The 24,625-nt window shown below is 38.1% G+C and overlaps 1 protein-coding gene across 1 annotated transcript in view; it reads left to right on the plus strand.

Moving 5' to 3' along the window:
• The first annotated feature begins 228 nt into the window (after window positions 1-228).
• Window positions 229-24,625, plus strand: part of PPP1R3A (protein phosphatase 1 regulatory subunit 3A) — a 29,596-nt gene continuing 5,199 nt past the window's right edge. The window contains exons 1-3 of the mRNA XM_010706790.4: window positions 229-1,022; window positions 22,189-22,247; window positions 22,356-22,492. Coding sequence (XP_010705092.1) covers window positions 229-1,022; window positions 22,189-22,247; window positions 22,356-22,492 — 990 coding nt within the window. The remainder of the gene's footprint in view (window positions 1,023-22,188; window positions 22,248-22,355; window positions 22,493-24,625) is intronic.

Consider the following 24,625-nt stretch of genomic DNA (forward strand, 5'->3'; position numbering starts at 1 on the left):
ACAAAATAGGGAATGCAGCATTAGAAATGTATAATTGAAATTATAACATCAAATACTATTAGATTAAAAACAAGCCAACATAGCTGACACACCACAGCATCTATTAATAGGTCTGAGTCCCTTTTGCAATGTCAACTGTAACATTAATCCTTGTTTTAGATCACAGCGTCTCAAATATCAGCTGCTACTAGTTGTACAGTTCTCTTTCAGTTTATATCAGTGAGCCCAATGGAGTCTTTCGAAGGACCTAGTCGGGTTAGCAAAGCTAACTTATTAGAAGTCCCTACTGTAAACGATTACTTTTCTGAAGATGAAGATGTTAAACCTGACATTAAACACCGTTTCTCTCCACTTCCCCGAAGGCGGAATTCTGCTTCTTCAGAGGAAGAGGAGGCAGATGCCCCTACCACCATTGCAAGAAAGGTTTCATTTGCTGATGCATTTGGGTTTGATCTTGTGTCTGTTAAAGAGTTTGATACCTGGGAAATTCCAAATATAGCACAAAACAATGACTTAGAAGACGAAGCTTTCCCTCAAGAGGAATTTTTTTTAACTCAACTATTTACATTACCTACTTCCCAAGAAGAAGTTTTGCAAAAAGTGCGAGAACATAAAGTACTGTTGGAGTCAATTGTGTTCCTGCCTGGGATTACCTGTATGAACGGCATTATACGAGTCCTCAATGTATCTTTTGAAAAATTGGTGTATGTTCGAATGACACTGGATGACTGGGTCAGTTATTACGATATCCTAGCAGAGTTCATGCCTAATTCTTGTGGCAGTGAAACTGACCAGTTCTGCTTTAAGATTTCTTTGGTGCCTCCTTATCAGAGAGATGGAGCCAAAGTGGAATTCTGTATACGATACGAAACATCAATTGGTACCTTCTGGGCAAACAACGACGACAAAAACTACACGCTGATTTGTCACAAGAAAGAAACTGTGCCCAAGTTGGATAATAAACCACACAGAGAAAGTGCTGATAGACATCTTAAAGGCTGCTTAAAGACGGCACCAAGCAGGTGAGGTTATGTCTTCTCTGTTGGTAACTTAAAATAGAGTTGACTAATTCTAACTTTCTAATTGTGGTTGCTGGATTTAAGATTCCCATGCTGCTTTTTAAAAATGATAAATGAGGATAAGAATTTTTGTCAATAAAATTATTGAATATATCAGGTAGAATTTTCTGTAGACAGTTTGGTTGGGAGCAAACATCAGAATTTTAATACCATGACAAGCATGCCACTCATTTGGAAAGCAATGTGAAGGACTACAAATTATGTGCAGTGCACTGATTTTGATCTCTGAATCATATAAATTGAGCTGACACAAGTGAGCTGGTAAGCCTAGTTTGCTCTAGAGGTAGCCGTACTGTTAAAACACTTCACATTCAGTCTCTTGGTAAGTCTACAAGAGTTTAACAGAAAAAAATGTGATTCTGGATTTTCACAAAATTTGTTTCCTATTTCATTCTCAACATCTCACCAATAAAAAAAAAAATGGCAATAGTGGTTCAGGAAGCTGGTAATTCAAGGAAGGGTCCTACTGCAATTAGCATAGAGAGTACAAACTGGAATTGTCTGGTCTGTTCTGTAAGTGGTACCTTAAAGTAGCAAATATGTCTTCCTTCCATTGCTTGATGTTTTTATTTCACAAATGGTGAAATGAATAAAGATTTATAAAGCATAGTTGATAACATATTAAAAATTATATATACATCAATTAAATGTAGTATTCTCCTAACTAAAAAGTGGCAGTATTTAACATATAACTTGGCCCCATGTAAAGAGATAAGCTCAGGAATAACATCTTTTAGATTCCTACTCTGTTTCTAACACCTTTTCTTTCTTCTCTGTAAGTAGAGAAATGTCAATCATGAAAATCTAATTCTCAGCTTTTTGCTCAGTGTATTTCCTATAAATCTGTAGAACCAGATATGTTACTTGCAGTGTCCTCTGCAATACTTAGCTCCCAGAACTGAATGTAAGTTGCGTATTTAGTTCCTGTAGTCTTGCCAAGACAGTGCTGTTTGATTTCTCAGGTTTTAACTGCCTGTGCTCTTCCACTGAACTGAACTAGTGGGGAAGGGGAAATAAAACCATAGCAGTGGTTGGAGTTTGAGGAGTGAGGAGGTCTCCAGGGTTTCCCCCAGCTGAGCCTCCCTGCCCTTTCTACTTCTGAAGGCCAAGTTTGCTGTGCTGAGAGCCTCTGGCAGCTCTGATTGTGAGTTCTGTGAGGGGATGCCTGCAATGCAACTTAGTGTCTGCATCACCCTCCCAATGTAGGATCAGTTCCCTGGGATAACCCAAGGCCCAGTTCATAGCCAGACCACAGAGCTGTCCCAGGAGATGTCCCCCAGGCCCGCTCTGGGGCCATCCCACTGATGTTTCCCTAGGGAATATCCCTGTACGTGAGACAAGAGGGAGTGACACATTTACCTACCCTGCGGCCAGATCCTGACATTTGTGCCTGGTTCTGTACGTTGCATCTGTCCTTCAAGAAGTGTCACATGATGCACTCAGGGTACATAAGATAGCCTGAGGTATTCTGTAGAAGGGCCTTGATATCAGATAACGCAGGCATATGCAGGCAGTGTGATTTCAGCCTGAGTTCAGGTAGCTCACATGGAGGAGATGGACACAGATGGCTGAGTCTTCATTTAAGGGGTCTTGGGCTTCCAGCTGTGTTTGGATATGACCTGCACATTTAGATACAATTGGGCAGTTGAGGTCAAGTGGTGACAAATTGTTTAATTCCCTTAAAACTATAAAGTGATATGTTTGGTGTTAGTGTAGGTTGTAGCAATATTTCATCTGGAAACCACTCTTCTGCATGTATGTAATGAGTGCATCATAGGTAATTTAGGCACAGAGACGTGTAAAAAATAGGAAAGGAGATAACATGCTATTTCTTAGCAAAAATTAATTACCTTTTCCCTACCAGAGATGTGAAGTTGTATCCCTCCACATGAGAATGCAGAGGAATGTATATGAATGTATGTATGTGTGTGCTGTGTGCACATATGTGTACATATATCATTTATGCACATGCATATTTGTTCATATATACTCACGCACACACATGACAATTTACAATAGAAAAATCAAAGTGGTCATATTCTTGTTTACATTAAATTCTATTACACATTTTTGGCAAATGCTTACTAACACTCACTTTCAAGACCTTTTAGTGGCAGAAGGATGCAAATATACCTCACAAATAAATTAAAAAATGAGCCGAAAGTATTTCTGAAATAAGGTTTCAGTGGTTGTGATGGCTTCTGAAAGACAGTTCTGGCAGATTGCAATCCAGGACCAATTTTATGCTACAGGGACTTCATTGACTTCACAGGAGTTACAGCTTTCACCAGTGTAAATGAGGTCAGCATCAGGGACTTTCGTTTCAAAAGAACTAAGATGCCAACCTCCATTGCTCACTTGTTTTTCAAAGTGTCTTTGTACATGTTGCCCCTTTGAGTGAGGAGGAACACCCTGCAGACATCTGCAAAAGTACCTCATTATTCTCCTTCAGACCCTCATTAAAACTTCTTTGCTTTGATGTCTATAAAAAAGCTCAAGAAAAACAAACTCCCCAAAATTGGCAAAGTGAAGCTGCTGATGTGCTGTGACTACTTCATATCATGTTGAACAGGGTGTCTGTTTCCCTGCTTTCCTCCACCTCTTGTTCTACGCTCAAATTATAAACTCTGCAGAGTGTATATATGCTCTAATGCACGTATATAGAACATTTAGTAAAGTGGGGTGCTGGACCATTACTAGGTTGTTGTAGGAGCTGCAACAATGCAAGCCGATATACAGAGAAGTAATAATTTTACCTATGGATCACACAATGAAAACACACGTAAGGAATATTGCTGTCCATGTCCACAAAGTAGGCACCTAATTTGACGATTTCTTTATAACAACCTAGATACAAGGATATTTAAAAACAAGATTTATTTAGGACCCTTGCTCAATTTTAGAAACCTGTTATCTTTTTTTTTTTTTTTTTAATTTAGCTCTGTGATATTTATCCTTTCTCTTATAATGAGTGATTTACCTCTTCAGTTATAAAACTAGGACTGTTCAAGAATTATAGTTGTTTGGGTTTTTTTAGATGGATAGTCTGATCCACTCTAGGGCGTAACTGTGTGGCTCATTACATGTCATTAGTAGGGATTATTTGTGTTTGTTAAGTGAAAGGAATAATATGCACTTTTAGAGGAAGTTACTGAGGAAACACAATGAAACTGTGCCAGGTTGCCCTTAAGAACACGAGCCAAGACAAAGTGGTGTGAATAAGGGCAATGAGATGGCTTCTAACATAGTTATTTAAAAATGAAATAAAAACTGCACTCAACTCTCAAAAGTCGCACCTGAAAAAATTGATAGCGAAAGGCAAAACTAATTCTGCATGCACTAATTAATGTTGAAAGATACTTAGATTCAGATGATCAAAACCACATGCCTATTCATTCCATGTTTCATTTGCTTTGGCTTCTATGTCTAGACATGAAAAAATAATCTTCTCTCAAACTTTCATTAAATATTTGCCTCTCATTTTATTTTTCCAAGCTAAAATTCTCTTCAACATAAATTTTAACAGCTTTTGTCATTTTCCAAAAATCCAGAAAAGATTCACAGGCACAAAATGTAGTTTGGAAAAATAATATTTGAAAGAGTTACATTATCTTTTAGTCTATCTAAAAGTATGCATTTAAATTATAAATACTCACAGATATATTCTTGGGGGAAAAAAAATTGACTCCCAAAGATTTGAAAGCTGCTACTGGAAAAAAAAGAGAGCTTCTGTCAGAATACAATTTTAATTTCTATCATATAAACCACATCTGAACATCTGGAAAAATGTAACTGAATTTTATCAACTCTACTGTTTTCTCTTTTTGTTTGATTCTCTTGTTTTTGGGACATGGGGAATGATTTTGAAAACAAATTTCTCCTGGTCCTCAGGTTCAGACCACAAGATGATGTTATGGAACACAGCCTCCTCCATTGGTCTGATCAGACCAGGACTGGCTATGTGTTGCATGAAGCAAACCCCTGTAAATCATGGTGCACGTGCATGGCACAGTGATAACGACCTGCAAACTGTTTCCCTGTCACTGGTGACGCTGAGTCCTATTTCGGTGCCTGGTTCTCATTTGCCATCTGTCTAGAGAGTAGCAGAAACGATAGCACCAGAAAAATGTCTGATAAGTATGAGGAACGTTTTGCAAAAGGCTAAAATGGATAGTTGGACTCCTGTTCTCTGAGAAGCAAGGGAAAGCTAGTATGTTTTTCATAACTGTTAGAGTTACCCCCTTTTAGTTATTTGTTGGTGTATCACTTTGATGTCCTGTGCTTTTTAATAATTGCTGGAGTGTACCTTTACACTTTTTTTTTACAAAGATGGTGAAGGGCCTGGAGCATCTCCCCTATGAAGAAAGGCTAAGTGAACTGGGTCTGTTTAGCCTTGAGAAAAGATGACTGAGAGGGGACCTGATCCAGGTCTATAAATATCTGAGGTGTGGCGGCCACAGTGGTGAGGCCAGTCTCTTTTCAGTGGTACGTGGAGACAGGACGAGGGGAAACGGACATAAGCTGCAGCATAGGAAGTTTCACACGAATGTGCGTAAGAACTTCTTCACGGTGAGGGTGACGGAGCACTGGAACTGGCTGCCCAGGGAGGTTGTGGAGTCTCCTTCTCTGGAGATATTCAAGTCTCGCCTGGACGCCTACCTGTGCGACCTGGTGTAGGGAACCTGCTTTGGCAGGGGGGTTGGTCTCGATGATCTCTAGAGGTCCCTTCCAACCCCTACAATTCTGTGATTCTGTGATTCTGTGATTTACCCGAATGGTATTACATCAATTTACTTTCCTCCGCGATGACTCTTTAAAACAGAACATAAAACTGGGTGATACAAGAGCTGCTCTGCGTACAAGGCATGATAGGAAGGAAGAGATTAAAAACCCCTGGCTTGTAGTCCATCAAAGCTGATTTCAGGAGTATAAATACTGAATGCAATTGTCAGTGAGAGAATTTTTTCTGTGTACGTCATCTCCTGCCTTCAGCTCCAGTCTCATCTGCTTTCTGATGGAATCACAGAATCACAGAATTGTAGGGGTTGGAAGGGACCTCCAGAGATCATCGAGTCCAACCCTCCTGCCAAAGCAGGTTCCCTACACCAGGTTGCACAGGTAGGTATCCAGGCAGGTCTCGAATATCTCCAGAGAAGGAGACTCCACAACCCCCCTGGGCAGTCTGTTCCAGTGCTCTGTCACCCTCACCATAAAGTTCTTGCGCACATTCGTGCGGAACTTCCTATGCTGCAGTTTCTGGCCATTTCCCCTTGTCCTGTCTCCATACACTGCAGAAAAGAGTCTGGCCTCACCACTCTGCCCCCCATACCTTAGATATTTATAGACTTGGATCAGGTCCCCTCTCAGTCATCCTTTCTCAAGGCTAAACAGACCCAGTTCACTTAGCCTTTCTTCACAGGGGAGATGCTCCAGGCCCTTCACCATCTTTGTGGCCCTATGGTGGACTCTTTCCAAGAGATCCCTGTCTTTTTTGTACTGGGGAGCCCAGAACTGGACACAGTGCTCCAGATAAGGCCTTACCAGGGCATAGTAAAGGGGGAGGATCACCTCCCTTGACCTGCTGGACACGCTCTTTTGCGTTAATGCACCCCGGAATGCCATTGGCCTTTTTGGCCACAAGGGCACACTGCTGGCTCATGGCCAACCTGTCGTCCACCAGGACACACAGGTCCCTCTCTGCAGAGCTTCTCTCCAGCAGGTCATCCCCCAACCTGTACCTGAAAGTTAAAGGAATTATATTGCTGAAGGAAGATATAGATCCATGAGTCACCAATGACACACACACACACACACACACACACACACACACACACACGGACAATGATATCCTGAGCTGTTTTAAGCAAAGTATTGCCAACAGGTCAAAGGAGGCAATCCTTCCCTTTCCTTAGTGTTGGTAAGGCCACACCTGGAGTGCTATGTTCAGTTCTGGGCTGTTCAGTACAAAAAAGACATGGACACACTCTAGAAAGAGTCCAGAGTAGATCCATGAACATGGTAAAGAGACTGGAACATCTTTTCTGTGAGGAAAGTCTGGGAGTGCTGGGAGAAGCTGGGAAAGGATGGTTTATCCTGAAGAAGAAGAGGGGGGAGTCTTCTCAATGCATATAAATACCTAGGAGTGTGCAAAGAGAATGGAGGCTGGCTCATTTTGGTGATGCCCAGTGAAAGGATAAGAGGCAATGGGCACAAATAAAGTACAGGATGTTCCCTCTGAACACCAAGAAGCACTCCTGTGCTGTGCAGGTGACACTGCATTGGCACACATTGCTCAGAGTTTGTGAGTCTCCTCCTTGGAGATCTTTAAAAGCCATTTGGATGTGGGCCTGGGCACACTGTGCCCCTGCTGCAGCAGAGCTTGGGTCAGATGGACCCAGATGTCCCTGACAACCTCAGCCACTCAGTGATTCTGTGATACAGCCTGGCAAGCCTGCACTGTGCTCAATCAGTTTTCCACAGGTAGATGGCAAGCCTGTGTCTAGGTTGTCCGGATGATGCAGTTCTGCATCACCACCTCTTGGCCTTTTCCACAAACCGTTAAAAATCTAGGACTTCTGAGGAAGACATTTGAAACTAACTTTGCATAAATTTTGCTATGAGGAACAACGGTATTATTCCCAGCTGGTCCATTTAAAATACAGCATTTAAATTATGTTCCCTTTTAATCCTTGTTCTTTTGATTATTTCACATCATAATCAGAAAGGGAAAAGGAGAAAGGTGTTAAAACATGCGTCTTCTTTATGTACTACTGTTTAATTTCAAGGTTGTTTCTGGCATCTCAAGTCACAAGTTACACCTTGATCAGCATACAGATTTGGGATTTGACTAAAGTTTATTTCTATTATTAGGAAGTGACTGCAATCTCTGTTTTTACCAGGAGAGCAGCTGCTAGAAAAGCTATCCATTCACAGGGAGCCAGCTAAAAGCAGAACTCCTCCGCTGCTGAATCTAATCTAGTATTCCTAGCCCTTCTCTTGCCTCCTGGTCAGTGCTAGTATTTGGCAGTTGCAGAAGCAAACAGCACAGGCACAAAAAGTGAGAATTCTCAAGGTACTTCAGGAGCATGATTATTCGGGAGATAGGATAATTATTTAAGATGATCTAAAATATATTATTCAGACAAGAGGGATAAAAGCAAGCTGTGGAGCTGAGGCTGAATGTTAGGAAATACTTCTGTAGACTTATATTTTGAGGAAACTGCTACAGACTTACACTCCAAAGTCATTTAAAATAAGCTAAGATAAACCACTGGAAAAATATTCTACAGGGAACAATCCTATGTGGTCAGGAAGTAACTACACTCAGTAATTTAAGATGGCTTTTCTTCTGTCTGTCTAATCACAATATTTCAAAATCCAGACACAGTTGAATTATGAAATATCTTAAAGACTCTAAGGATACATATCTAAGACAATAGCATAAGGTTTTGAACACGATCAGAGAAATGCAGAAGAAACAGGTGGAAGTTATGGATGAGAATGGTATGCACATGGCAAATAGACACCTGCTAATCATACTTGTGGCATACCTTTGGACAAATAGAAATACATTGCTAAAGGAAATCCTGTATTCCATTGTTCAGTGATTCTTTTGTTTAGTTAGATATTTATTTTGCGAATTGCCCCTGGCTGGTAAAGAACATTTCAGTGCTCTGTCTTCTGTCCACTGTCCAGGTATTGCAGGTCAAAAATGTTCAACTGGAGAATAAAAATAAATTGTTCAATCACATTCACCTTGCCTTAGCTAAATGTTAGTCCTGGAAATATGTTTAAAGTCAGTGAGACATTAACTGAGAGCACTAGAGTCAGAATCATATTTAATCAATGCATTCACGAAGTGTCATCTGAGCTGTTTGTTCTGATTATGAACTTTAAGCCACGATCCAGCTCTAAAATTGAAGCAATTGATTCAGCTACAATGTAACTCCAGAGAACTAATCACCTATCATATTTTTTATATGGATTATGAATGGATTATTTTCTCAGTCACAAAAGATAGAAAAAAAATGGCCCAAACAAGTATTTTGCAAGTTAAATGCAGTCCCTGCCTCAGGGCAAAGGAAGAGCCGAGACCTTTTAACACTGAGGGAGCATGTTAGAAATAGCTATTTGATCCCTAGGCCTTCAGTGACACACACGAAAATATTAGTTGATATGCCAAGGCATAATGGGGGGCTTGGTTTTCTGACTGTGTCTCCACTCTCCTCCTGATCTGTGGAGCCAGCTGATACTCTTGACAGTAAACCCAGAAGATTTATTACTACTGGTTACTAATAACAGTCCTAAAGAGTACTGAAGAGCACGGAACTATGCAACTGAATGTAGTGCTGCTCCAAGGAGTGCACATAGGCTAAGTAAAACTGGCAGTTCTTTCATACTTTGCACTTACGAGTGAATTTGCCTGTAAATTTTGCACTGATGCATAACAGTTGTTCCCACAATAAAGTTTATGGCTGCTAGTACTGTAAGATGTTCAAGCCTTGATCATTTCATATTATGGAGGGTTGTGGAATTTGTCAGTTTTTCTCTCTTCCCAGTGACTCCAATAAGCCTGTACTAACATCCACTAGATTACATTCCAGATCTTGTTGTTGTTGTGCATCACACTGTGACCTTCTTCCTCTGTGACAGTAAGAAAACATATGAAAAAAAATGTTATACAAGTCTCTCTTCTTACTGTAATAACACCTGGATATTTAAACCTGTTGGGGTATTTACTGAGCTTAGAAATGCTTTCCAAATTTTAGAGCATAAGAGAAATCTCTCAAGAGTGACTGACTAAGAACTTCTGTGGTCATCCATTCTGTTCACTCCAAGGGTGGCAGTCTGTGCTTTAGCCTCACCTGACTGCCATCTATCTCTGAGGCATCTGTCATCTTCCTGTGTACGTGCCTCAGCATACTGCAGTCAGCCTTTAGGAAATGACTGTCCCCTGACGTGCTGGTAGAGGACTGCTCTTTTTTTTTTTTCCTTTTTTTTTTCTTTTTTTTTCCCTAGCTAAGATCCAGGGAAAGACTATGTACCACAGAACGCAAGGTCTTTTTCCTCTGTGAGCTGTCTTAAATAGATGCGGCTTGGGAGAAATGCAAGACTTGCTGATGGTACTTGCTTTTTTCTCCTTGCATCTTTTAAAGCAGTGGGAGAAAAAGAAGCAAGAGAAGAACAGAGGTTCTCCATCTCCAAAACCTTTCTACAACATCATTTTAATCTTTGGTCGTGGCCCTTTCAGACAAGCCTCAGCCTAAGCTTAGACCTTAGAACTCGACTCCTGAGTCATCTTTTTTCTCTTTTTGGCCTTGGAGATAGTCACCCCAGTAGCAAAGTGCTGCACTGCTAATTCAGAACGGAGTTGTTGATAGATCTTCTAGTCTTACCCAAGGAAATCTCTCCTTAAAAAACTTTCTTGCTGAAGTATCAAGCCCAATCTGTGGAGGGACCAAATTAGTTTTTTGACCTATTTGTGTACAAAACAGCTCTGCAGCAAGTCATCCCCACTGGTTTCAACATACAATCATGACAGAGTTGTAAGAAATTCTGACAGAAGTTGCAGTCTTCCTGTTCATAGATACTGTGGCTTAATTTGAGAATTATGCGTGGGTTTTTCTGTATTTTTCATACATATAGTAATGAGATTTGAGGGTAGACTTGGCTATGTTAAAGGTTAGAATCTGGCACCAAATTGGAGTTTTGCTCCCATTTCAAAATACAGGCAATAAATTTTTCAAATGGACAGATATTCAACTGTACTTTAAAAAAAAGTACAAATGTTTTGCTATTAAAACTCAAGGTCTTTTTTAATGAGCTAGAAAATAAAGACTAATTTCTTGGGACTCTGTTTGCTTTGAGGCTATGATTATTCTCATCCCAAACCAGGCCAATGCATTTTGTTCTGTGCCACCTATGTCCCTGCTTCAATCATAAACTAAGACTGAAAAATGAAAATATTAGTAATTGGAAAATATAATCCCCTAGATAGCACCAATCCAATAATCTTAATAAAAATAGGTTTATTACAAACATTGTCTGAATCCTATTGGGAATTTTCTTTAAAAAAAAAAAAAAAAAAAATTCAAATTCCCTCACAGCTGCTCTCCTGATCAATTGTCCCTCTAGTTACTATTAATCATCATACTGTATACCACTTATTCACAACATCTTTTTTCACTTTCCAAACTTTTTTCCAGTTTCTCCTTGTTTAGTAGCTGCTGGCAGTCTTTTATTGTCCTTTCCCAGGCTCACAGTTTGTTCTTTTCTGGTTTCAGCCCATTTCTTAGATGAAATGACCAAAATGAAGAGGTATTTCCTTTAGATAGGAAAATACCAGTAATTAATGTTCTCTTTCTTAAATTTCATATATTTAAATAGAGATTTTTTTTTGCTCTATTTTTGTGCAAACTGCTTATGATGGTTGCTAAGCTGATAACACAGTCTTCTGTTCACAGTATAGTTTCAAAGTGGTAGCTGCTTTGCAAACCACAGTCATACCAGTGTGCAAATATCCTCACCTACCACTTAATGATGAATGGGTCACTCTGTCTCCATGCCTCTACCCTCTGTGTCCTGACTATCAACAGGGGAGCTAATTAGTGTCAGTCCTGTTTGTTTGGTGACACCTATTTACTAAGAACTAGATTGAGCCTTCTCTAACTCTGTTGGTAGTTGAAGGTCACATAAGAAAATCAATCTGGCCTAGATTTGTAATAAGGGTTCTGATTTTACATATAGCTTTATTCTAATAGGACCTTTTGTAATGGCATAATATTAAAAAAGAAATCTGTATTTTCTAGTTAACGTTCAGACAGTCATTCAATTATGGCTGTTCTTTTGCAGTTTTCCCTTTAATTTCTGAATCTTTTCCCTTGTAATCCAATTGGTTTAGAATCTAATCAAAACAATTTAAACTATTGTTTTCAAGTTTGTTTAAATTATTTTTTTCTGTTGTTTTTCTGTTTTTAAAATACCTCCTTAAAAAACTAAACAGAAATAGAAGACAATGGTACTACCACACACAACATGCACGCTGAATTGACATGCAGTAGCAGTGCTGTTATTCAGGCACACATAACAGTCAAAGAGGGATCATTTGAAGCCAAAACTACCAAGGTAGGAATTGGCCATATTTTCAAATAGAATTGTCCTGCAAATGAAACTTGGATGTGTATCAGGAGTGCAAACTGAAAGACCAGAACTAAGAAACAGTGCTACCTGAGCTTCAGCCTTCCTCAAATGGATTCCAGCAGGGCTGCAATGTCCCTACTTCAAGTGCAAGCATTAAGATCAGCACCTCTTAACAATATGTAAAAGCCTGAAAATGACTTAGAACATTTCCCTGAAAGGTGGTACAGCTGAGCACTTAGTTCCCTTGCAACTTTCTTTCAGAGCCACTTTAACTGTTTTTTTTTTCTTTTTTTTTTTTCTACCTACTAATGGATTTGGTACTTCAGAGATCGCATTTGCTGCAGTGTTGACATTGATGGCCTTTCTTTCTGGCTGGTGTCTTTGTTCTGCTTCTCCCTTTGTCCTGTCCTTGCAAATCATGGACAGGCTCTTCCTAGCTTTGATTTTGCATGCCCAGGACCTCTGTCATTGTGGTCAATCATAATTCTGCATCATGTTGACAAGTGCCAATACCACAGGATTCAATATTTGAATTTTATTCCTATGTCCTCTCTTAGAAGAGTTGAGGACTCTTTAATTTTCTCACGTAGTAGTATTTCTTTTCTTATATTTTATTTTAATTTTTTTTTTTTTTTTTTTTGCATCTACCAAAGTCTATGGCAATGCGCCTTCTTGTACAGTGCATATACTTTTTCTTCATATGAAACAAATCTTGTTCAAATTCTTTAGTAAGCACAAAAACTTATCGTGTATTTAGATGATTCCTCTGAAAAATATATTCCCTTAATTTCTAGCAAATTATTATCAATACTTTTATATACAAATTGTTATAAGATAAACTATTCTTATCTAATGGTTTTTAGGAGTTTAAGAATGTCTCAGCAGGAGTTGCTGAGGGATGAAACTTATAATGATGATTTAAAGCAGTGAAGTGTGTAGGCTGAAACTGAAATAATTATTGCTGTAACCCTCTAAGCACTCTAAGTTCCTCAAGAGATAATACTTTGTTCAGAACAGACCCTGAACAACAAAATGCTACAAAAGTAAAATAAAAAAAAAGAAAACCCTTGGAGCAGGATGATAATTTAGAACTAGGATCAGTATAATGTGAGGATGTTCTCAACAACTGCTCACAAATGCATCAGACATCACAATTAAAAAGGAATAATAATTACGGTCCCATTCTTAAGTATGTAATATTCTATTCCATTCAATAAGACATGAACACTTTAAAACCATCAGTGTAATCCACAAACCTATATTTACAACATTAAACTGGATGTTCTGCCTTTTCAATAACTGTCATCTCATCTCTATTATTTTCACCTCAGACTCTAATTGTTTCTTTTATAGAAGCTAACCTACCAGTGTCCTTGGCAGTACAGTTTATGGCTTATGCATTTACAGTAATTGTTTGGGCAATTTGCCACACAGTATAACAATCTTCACATCACAATCAGTTTTTATAATAAACAGCATTAGTTGTGAAAAATCCAAGTGAGGCATGATTCTTATGGTAGATAAAGGGCACTGAAGATGCCCTTTAGAAAAAGAAAGGAAAATGCTCAAGCCTTGAACTGCTTGAGAAAAATACTGATGTCACAATAGAGCTAATTAATTTGATGGTACAAACAAGAGGGGGAAAGGCCTTGCATTCATTAGTGTCAATTCCAAATGAGAGCATACTCTCATAAAAATAATATTCTGCCTTCGTTTAGACAAAATATGCAGGTAAACAAGTCAGAAATAAGCACCAGTTCCTGCAACTGCAACGAATTCTCTCCTTAGCTTTCTGAAGGCTCTTTCTCTTTAGCTGCAGGGAGCTCAAGGCCTGGGCAGGTGCAAGCTGCAGGCAGCCCTGGAGTTGCAGGCTAGACCCTGACACCCAGCATCCTGGCTGCCTCCTGCAGGGACTGAGCACCTCATGATCCCTCTCTACAGCTTATGGGTGATTGCCCATGAAGGAATCCATCTGCATGCACCTCTGCTGGAGGTATTTTGTGGCCTCTTGACTTTCAAGCACCCTGAAATTGCAGGGAAAGCGTTGCTCTATGGGGAGACTATTTGGAGGCCCTCCAATGGATACAGTTGGGTTAGAAATTCTCTGCTTCTTACAACAGTGTAGGAATGGGCATGGGCTGATAATCCTCAACCTCCCTGTCATCTTCATGCTAACTGAAAGTCCCAGCTTGTTCTGGGGCACACTGAAGCAAGGCCATAGGAAGCACAAAGGCAGCTTCAAGCCAAGGTTGTACATCTTCTTCAGCTACACTGTGGATTCTCTGACAGTGCTGGGGCTTGGGACTAATATACATATAAATATCATAAGAAATCTGGAAGTTTTCATTACATAGCTGTTATTTCGACAATTATAACACAGGCTTCAATTTAAACCAGAGGAGATTTGTCCCTGTAGTGAGTTTTAGACTTAGTCTTATGAAGACAAGGAATGAGATTATCTTTACTCATTAAATGTTCAGTTCATATATTCAGTGACGAAGATAGAACTAATTATGGAGAGCTCATCACTAGAAAAGTGCTACAGAGATCCATATGCTGTGATTCTTGGTGGATCCTTAATCCCTTTCAAGAGCTGTACAAAGACAGGCCAGGACATGATTTTTGCTGAGATCCCAGAGGATGGCTGGGATGTATACCTCTACTAGTAGTTTTACCACAGTAATGAGACAAAGATCAAGCTTAAGGTTTTTGTTGTTCTTATTGTTGTGTACAGTATTGGCTTTTTTTTTTTTCTCCCCATTTTTTCTTCTGCATGTTTTGGTGTTGTTAATATTTACTCCCCTGTCTCACTAGTATTTTAACACTAGCAGTGCAACATTTTAAATGTAATTTTCCGGAGCTGCAACTGTTTACAGGCCTGGTATCAGTGAAAAAGAAACAACAACAACAAAACCTAAACCAACAAAGCAGTCTTCTATTGTGTCATACATTTAATAAAAAGTTTTATTTTGATCTTTATGTATTCTTGGCCTTTTCTACTTCTTTCCCAAATTCCTTCTTCCTTAGTTGTTGGTGGTTTTTTTTTTTTTTTTTTTTTAACTGTTGTGGGTTTTTAACGACGTTGAAGATAATATTACCGTTATTCACTACTGCCTGTGCAAAATCCTCATGAAAAGAATTTTCTTCATTTCTCAGGAATGTTATTTTAACCCAACTCCTCCAAGTATTTTACAGGCTTTCTGTTTATAATGTACACACACAATTTTAAAAATATTTTTTATGGTTTGATTTTTTTTAGTCTGTTTTGCTGTTAATGATACACAACATACTGAAACCAAATCAACAGTGTTCATCCCCCCAGCTCCCCTGCCACCCAGTCTTTACTTCTCTCTCCAGCTCCGAGGGATTCTTTTGTTTGGCCCCAGTGACTTTTCAAACCCAGACAGTTACCTGCACAAATTTGTTTTTTTGCTCTTCTGCTTCTCACTAAAACGTTACTGTCACGTTTCATTATTTCTCTTCAAGCATCTCATATGTTGTTTACCTCACAGTGGCATCATTCTTCAGAAAGTCTGGCTATTTACAGCACCAGATCAAATTTTGATACCACATTAGTCTCTTCTAACATCTAGAAATTAGACTCGAAAATAAAACAATTATTGTTTAGTTAACACTTAGATCTTACTAGCCTCTCTTATTTTAGCTTCACCCCACCTTCAGGGTAGAAGAGAATCATTTTGAATCCAACTTGAATTAGAAACTAGAAGCAGGAAAGATTCAGTGACAGTCTAATCTTATCTGGATTTTTGAACAAAATTATATCATTTTTTCTCTCTTATGTATGTTTTTAAATAAATACTTGTTTAAATATAGACTTTACATATCTTTACATCACCACGCTTTTTAAATTTCAGACTAAATACAGTGTTGTCACATTTTCTTTTAAACAGAGCTAGTATAAAATGGTTCAAGTGGCATTTAAAGAATTTTACAGGTACATTTGATATAATAAAATAGATATCTTGCAATGTAAGTGTTCAGAAATAGAATAAATGCATACAACACAGAACAATGTGAATTGTGTGGCGGGTTGTACAAACATGCAGATACAACTTCTGCAAAATATTTGTGTGAATTCAAACCACGACAAACTATAATTACTCCACCCATTACGGAAAGATTAGCAGCTCTTGGCTATAGGCCCAAACAATTTCAAACAAGACCAAAGTACCTGCTGTGGTGAAGTGAGCATTTCTGAAAGTGCAATTCTCAGGGCATACAACTTTATATGAAATAGGGCTGGACTGAGCATAGGAGACTATGAAGTCTTATTCCTAGGGAAACACTTTGTATGAGCCCAATCACAAAAGTATGTTTCTATACTGAGACCACCTCAGTTTCATCTGTCTGTTACTCTCACTGAAAAATTGGTAAAGGATTTCTAATGCTTATAAATCTTCTTTTAAGTTTCCACAGTTTCCACAGGGCTCTCTTTTTATTAATATATTAATAGAGTTTTGCTGGTTAATATCTTTCATACCTTCTTATTGTTTATTAAAAGAGGATGTTTATTTCTCTTCTCCAACTGTATTTTGCTAAACTGAAAATAGAAATGCACTGTTTGTCTCCTTGGTTATGATTTTCATCTGCTCATCTTCTTGTAGTCCTCTTCTGCACCTGTTTCAGTCTGAAATAATCTTTCCTGAAGTTCTTGAACTGGTAAGGAGTTCTTACCAGTGCCTGGTGTTGCGATATGAACAATTACTGGAAATCTTTTGTTACAAGGCATATTCTCTTGATATATTACCAGAGAATCTTGTTTGCCTTGTTACAACAGCCAGTTCTTGTCGGTGGCTTGGAAATGTTGTTCAACAAAAACAAACTCAAATTTTCCTTATTCATCTGTTTCTTCCAGTTTCTGAGCCCTCATTTTGCAGAAGAAACTCTTTCTAGTCCCTAAATGTATAACTTGGCACTTCATAATTTTGAAGTGCATCCCTTATCTATTATTCTGATCCTCCAGGCCTTAGATTTCTTTCAATCCTCCTCTGTGATGGTGATGTCTCCCAACTTCCTATCTGCAACAGATTTAATTTAACTTTGACTTTTTGTGCTGTGGTCTGTAATAAAATGACTGAGCGATCACACGGCTGGTCCTCTCGAATTCCAGGGCGACGTCTGCCAGCTCGGTGCAGCCAGTCTTGTGAGGCCCCGCTTGGCACCGAGCCCTTCTCCCACCTCTGAGCTCCTGCTCTGATCTCCCTCCTCTCCAGTTTAATTAATAAATTTCCCATGTGGCTGCATAACAAATGCTTTAATGAAGTCCAGATAGATCAGATAACTGATTTTTAGACAAGGGAAATACAGCAATCTTAACAAAGATAGATATTATCATGTGAGTCTGGCACTTCTATGTCATTTTCCATTTATCTGTATTTATTCTCTCATTTAAGTTTTGTCTACTGTGAAGACTTTTAGAAGACACCTGGGTCCAAAGTTGCCAGACACTACTTTTAATTTTCCTAAATCTTTTTCCTTGTCTTCTGATGTTGTTACAAAAGTATCTGGACCGAAATGATAGATTTGAATGGAAAAGAATTTCAACTATGTGTTATTTCCTCTCTTGGGTCTGTCACTATTTTGAGTTGGAGATTATCTGATTCTCTTAACTGGAGCATATCTAAACAAGTTCTGCTCCCAGACCGAATTAAATAATACCATTTTCTTAATCTATTTTCCCATCAGTTTTACCTTGCTCATAGTGTTTCTCTAAATGAGACTTTGTCCCGTTGCCAGCGCTGGGGTAGAAAAGCTTCAGAGAAGTCTTATGGATTGTGGAATTATACATAACTTATCTGAAATCTTGATCAAACCTCTCCTCTAAAAATCCTGTTTGACTAAAAAAAGTTAATTCAACATCCTTGCCATATATTACTTTATCCCAATATCTTCTGAAGATAAAACAATACTTTTTCTAGTTATCTAATTTTTTTTTTTTTTTTTTTAATATCACTCATATATTCTCTACTTACTCTTCACATGTTTAGGTGATCATCTTAAGATTCAAATTTACATTTTTCTCTGAGGTGCAAATTTTACGTAGCTTTGAGACTGTTGAAATCCTTTTCATAATGTCCATCAACTCTCTGGTCCCCTCAGTCCTACTTACTAGTGCCTGTGCTTCACCCTTGTACTCTGTCTAAAGGCAAAATTATACCCATAACTATTTGCATTCCTACTTCTTTTTGTCACTCAGTCCAAATGAATGGTAGTTCCATCAAGAGTGAATCATATAAGCAAAGGTTTTTTTTGAAGCTGGTAGAAATTCTTAAGTTTCTGAGGTACTGCTCATATGAAGGAAAAAAACAACGACGGAGCTTCTACAGGTATGCAAGTACTTATTTTGGAGGCAAAATGCACTGGCTGACAGGAATTTTTCTAACTTGCATTTTTGTCAGAATATCTAGTTTCACTTAAAAGTAAAAATAAACATTTTAAAACTGAACACAAATTTTGTGCCTCTCAATACACAGTGTAGGTACATTTAGATCCCTGAAAACCAGTGAGTTAATTAATTTAGAACACAAAAGCTGAATTATTCTAACAATTTGCTTAACTAACTAGACAAACAGCTTCCATAAAGAACAAAGAAGAAAGGATATTCTTAAAAAGCAGTGTTAAAAACTGATTAAATGTTTTAATAGTAGAGATATTTTTCCTATGTATTTATCACTGTTTGTTGAAATGGCCAATATTTATAGGCTTTGGGGAGATATTTCACTCTTTAACGTCTACATATACCTTTGAGATTGTTCTTAAGTTATATCAACCTATGGATTCAGCACCTTCATAACATTTCTTGGATTAAAATAGTGCTGTTAAATTACTATTGTTTTATGCGTACTGTGATCCTCAAAGACTGCAGTATTAATATCCTCAATTTAGGTTAATTTCAGATTTCCCACTAGAATAATTATATGAGGACAGATATTTCTGATGTAGAAGGAAAACAGTTGTTGCACTGAATTTCCCTGCAGCCACACATTTGCAGGACAGAGCTGCACAAATTATGGGTTACAAACCAACAATCTCTATAAAATTCAGTGCAACAAGGAACAAGTCATGTTAGAAACCCTGAAATGGCGCATGATTTTCTTTTGCTGTGGATTCATGCTGTGGGGTTATATTATCATTGATATTTATTATCTGTTACAGCTGTGAAAAGAAACCCGTGGTCCAGGGCTTTAGATGATGCTGGAACAAGGGTTAAGGACAAACACAGCCAAGTAGAAGTGAGGTGCTCAGGTCACACATAATGTGGTGCAGTCCCAGCTGCTAAAACTCGTTAGCTACTTTCCAGTTTGGATTTGGAGTCACATTGTGGGATTCTGTTCAGCTTATTTTAGTTATCTAAAACTTTTGGTTTCAGCCTAAGGCAGACGCTGTATATTTCTTTTATGGTCAGTTCCTCCAGAGGGAGAGAAGCTCCTTCAAAGGATATTTCTCTCTATCTCACTGGCGATGTCCCAAACAGAGGAAGCGAATCTCTCTTCAGAAGCTTTAGTGTCTCATCAGTGATGACAGGGGTAATATACACAACTGCCTGAGCACAGGTGCTTAGGAAACTAAGGCTAAGAAGCCAAGACACATTCTGGCATCCACCTCAGAGCAGCTACATACATTCAGAAAGAGGGACCCCTTAATAATCTTATTCAGTAGTGTCTGTATTTTACACCAAAAAGGTATTTGTCAAAAACAAAAATAATCACTGGATAAGAAGCATGTGGAACTGGGACAGAATCCAGTTCCTTTTTTTTTTTCTTCTAGAAATGAAGAATAAGCTAAAGAGTCATATTCGTACATCCAAATTCAAGAACAGCAGTCACTTGGGTAGTTTTTGGATGTGTATGAAGTGTATTTTTTAATCTCCTGGGGCTGTGATTGAACTTGAGTGTGCCACTGCATTTTGTATGCAAGCTCTGCTGATAGTAGACTATTACTTACTGGGCATCCCTTTTTCTGGGAGTGCTTCTTGAAGGACTAGAGTGGGGCACGCTCCATTTCTTTAAGGAGCAGGTGAGGACTCTGTCTAGGAGCAAAAGATGCCACCTCTCCTTCCTGAGAGTTATATCCACATAGCTGGAAGCTGCAGGTAGCCCTGAATCTACAGCCTATTGAATCTACATTCAAATAAAGGTTTTGAGATTTTTTTTCCCCCACTGGCTAAAAGTAGGAGACCTTCTGCTCAGCCCATGTGGTTTTGAGATCATTATTTTGGATGACTAACTCAGCTCACGTGTTATACAGAGTTTTGGTTCTGAACTTAAGGCTTTTGCAGATACCCCGTTAGCAACTAAACTTTTGTATGCATCTGTCTCATGATTAAGCCCCAACTTACTCCATATGGCTATGGACGCAGGTGGCTGAAAAAATTGCAGAGGGATGGAACAAAACAGGGTTCTTCATATAACATTAAGAATAAAATTAATGTGTAACAGTAACAGTACAAATATAATGATTAATCAATAATAATCAGTGATGTTTTACCTTAAAAAATGCACAGATCTGAAAATAAAGGCTTTTCTCTGCCAGCCTTTTCAGGATGAAATGCAGATTATTCTGATTACAGCAGCTGTTGGCAGAGGAAAGTACAACTTGGTTTGAGTAGGAGAGGGAGAAATGTGTGGAGGCTTTACATGTAGCAGAACTCAAAAGCAATGTGACATTCATACGGATAACAAGAATATTCAGCATTATTGTGATTAATGGGAAAAAAAGAACCACTGAAAGAGTGTTAAATCTGATGCCTTAAGGACAAATGTCTAACTGAGCCTAAGAAAACATTTAATAGGGCGATTCAGATTATCCCACATCTTTTCCTACAAGAACTTTACATTTCCCCATGAAATATCTGATGGTGGCCAGGGTGAGAGATCAGATGCTAGACTGGAACGATCTTCTATCTGTTTTTGTCTGGCAATCCCTGGAAAGGCTGGATTCTTAAAAGTTGGCGACAGTCAGTGTGTAGTACCTTTTAATGAAGTATAAATTTAGCATCCTCCTTCTGAATTAAGCATTTTAAGTGGCAGAGTTAATGTTATATCAATTCGAATCGAAAAAAAAAAAAACCACCCTAGAACAATATAGGAGGGGGAAAAGATTAATATTTGGAAATTAGAAACTAACTTTCAGTAATACAGGTGGACACCTGGCTGAAAAATGTGTAAATTAAAAACCTACAGAAAAAAAAAAGATCCATCTCATAGTGAAAGCATTGGGAGTGACATAATAATTCACATTTTTACATTTTTTTTCCTTTTTACTAAATGTTGCATCCCTATGAGCAGACAATTCCAACTGCTATCATTTTGCATTGGTACTGATGAGGACAGCAGGTGCTCAGCATCTCTCTGTAGGTGTTTGTTGTGTTGGATCTGACCTTTGTTTTCACAACAGCACAAGAAAAAAGTGCCTTGGCTTCAGGGAAGCAGAATTCATTCCTATCAGCCATCCACAGCTTAGCAACAGGATCTATACTGTATGCACGCAGAGATAATCTTTTGATTTGTTTCAGGTTACAAATATGCCTTTTTCCAGCAAGCTCTGTACACAAATATTTGAAAAATATAAACAAGTGAGAGTTCCAGTCTCCTGTGAACATACATCTTTGCAGATTGTTGTCTGACCCCAAAGTTACTCTTGCCTGTCAATAACCCATCTAATTACCTTTGTGCTACTTTCTCAGAAAAGGCCTGGGAAAACCCATCAGCATTGTAATGTAATTTGAAGGTCAACACATTTTCATTTTCTTGGCCAATTCCTTCTTTGTCCAAAAGTTAATATCAGGTCAATCAAAGAAACTACTTTTGATAAGGCTGTTATCTTCAGACTTTCAAAAAGCATTCAAAATTTTGTGTAATTAACCAGCTGTCTTTCTAGCTGAGTCTAAGAGCAATTAGAACACTATTTTTCTGCAGAATAACACAGAAAGTTTCTTTTTGTTTAACAGCAAAGAAGAAATATTGGCAACATCAGATGGTGACATATGGAATAATTCAAGGACTTCAGGTACTACACCTGGTTTAATTAGTTCTTTCTTAGCGTTCATGTTAATTAAAGAAGTGTAACAAATAATCCCATGGAAATTATTCAAGCGTGTTTTTGTTAACTCTTCAGATGCAAACATCCCAGAGATTGTTTGTTCACAAGCAGAAGACAAAGAGAGTGCACCAGCTAATGAAAATATAAAAGATAAAAATGCAGAATACAACCAGGGTGATCACGAAGATGATGAAAAAGAATTAGAGTTGCTGGTAAGTGTTATACAATTATATCTACAGTATTAAATGATATGAATCCATTTACGCTTCAAAGCTGGTGAAATGCCCCCTTTTACCAGAGCTGACTGATGTACTAATTTACAAATGTAAAGCCTTGGTCTGTACTTTCATTGAATTTCTAACTGATTCGACAATAGAAGGTGCTTTGATTTCAGCATAGTGCATCAACTTTTTCTGGTCTTAAATTAATGACTTCTCCCTTTTACCTCTTTACCAGAGGCTCTAAGTGACGGTTTGAAGGAATTAGAAGACTAATATTTCAAAGATCTCTCATCCTAGTCTCTGGGATGGGTACATTCTTGTAGAAATGCTTTATATTTGATATAATTCTTTTATTTATAGTACTGTTTGCTTTTAGTTGTTTTCAAAGCATAACTATGTAACGTGCTATATGAACAAAATACATATATTTATATAGCACATCTTTCTATATCAGCATTTGGTACCAAATCTGTTATAATAAATTTTACATTGAGTGAACATTCAATCTATTTGGGTTTGTATGTGTGCACGTGTGTGGTTTTGCTTACATTTTTCAGTATGAAAGAAAAAATGGCAATAAATGAGACACATACAGCAATTTATTATTCTCAGTGTTTGTTCTCAGCTCACAATCATTTTAGTGCATAGACTTGTAATCATAGATTATAACAGCTATCACCTGTGAAAATGTGAATGCTGAATCAGGAGAGGAAGATGAGAACCATTTTTTTTTCTTTATTAATAGAGAGAGAATAAATTTCTCTTATTTGAATATATTTTTTTCTTGCCTTTTCTCCAAAAAAGTTCAAAATTGTTGCCTATTGTGGGATATTTCACTGCCTGAAAGTCAACCTGTCTCTCTCTTTTTTTTTCTTTTATGATGAAACATAAAAAAGGAGGACCTCAAAATCCCTTGTTGTTCTCAGTCCACTCTGTTACAAAAAGCAGGATCAAATATAACCGTTTGTTTATCAATTGCCAGGATTGTCTGTACAATAAATGAAGGGGGAGCTATAATTTAGATGTTAATTTGCACTATGCGCTCTTTAATGAATTAAACAATGAAGGCTTATAATAGATGGAAATACAACCAAATCTTTGAAACGCACAGGCATTGGCTCACAAGACAGCTGTGCAGTTGACAAGTAACATGAGCCTTATGTGAGAAGAAGGGGAAATCGTAAGATTTGCATATAATTATTGAGATCATGCAAATGTCAGTTATGAGGAGGGGAAAAAAACACAGGCATCTCACTGTTAAATCCTGACAGTTGGCATCACCGAAGAACTCAAATACACTTGAGCACTGGTTGGCAGAGGGTCATTAAAACAGAATTTGCAGAGACATTAGCTCCCTCACTTTTCTTTGAGTGACGTTTTACTATTAATAGTTTGCAGAGGCTTTGCAGAAAACATATTAATAAGAGAAACTGTAACGGGGTTTTCTACAGCAAGTGCAAATGCATAAAGGGGTGCCCAAGAAGCTAGCCTCTAATTGATCAGCTAGTGCTATCAGTGTGACTATGCTAAAGTGAAAAGAGAGTGCAATGACAAGCAGCCATAGCTGAATAATACAATATGATATATGGGAGCTAGGAGGGAGAGTGATTAGTTTCTGGCCTTTTACTTCACTAATCTCATTTCCAACTCATGTCTTACTAGATTGTCTAAAATCAGTCTGGTTTGAAGCCTGTAAAATGGTCCCTGGGAGAAATGAAGCAAAGATAATCCTTACAGTATTTGTCAGTGTGAAATGTGTCTTTGTTTTACTGGACAATGCTGTACATTACCAGGCTTTGATGTACTGTATCACTGCCCTCATTTAAGTGCCAATCCTCCCTCTCCCCAATGCCTCTCTCTCTCCAAACCTAGAACCGAATGTGCAGAGAATGAATTAGCCTCCCTTTAAGGGAATATTCTCTTCAGATTTAATTTGTATAAAATGCACTAGCAGCTTACTGAACTCATGAATAAAGAGAGAGGGTTCTGAATTCTATTTTATTTCCTGCTCCTTTCAACGCCACCATAAAGCTCATTACCTATGTTAAAAAATACACACAATGCAAATTTTGCAAATGGTTCGGAACACGTTTCCATAAAAGCTTTGTTACCGAAAACAAAACT

The sequence above is a fragment of the Meleagris gallopavo genome, chromosome 1 (genome assembly GCF_905368555.1).
Source record: "Meleagris gallopavo chromosome 1, MGAL_WU_HG_1.1, whole genome shotgun sequence".
In the NCBI taxonomy this organism is placed as follows: domain Eukaryota; kingdom Metazoa; phylum Chordata; class Aves; order Galliformes; family Phasianidae; genus Meleagris; species Meleagris gallopavo.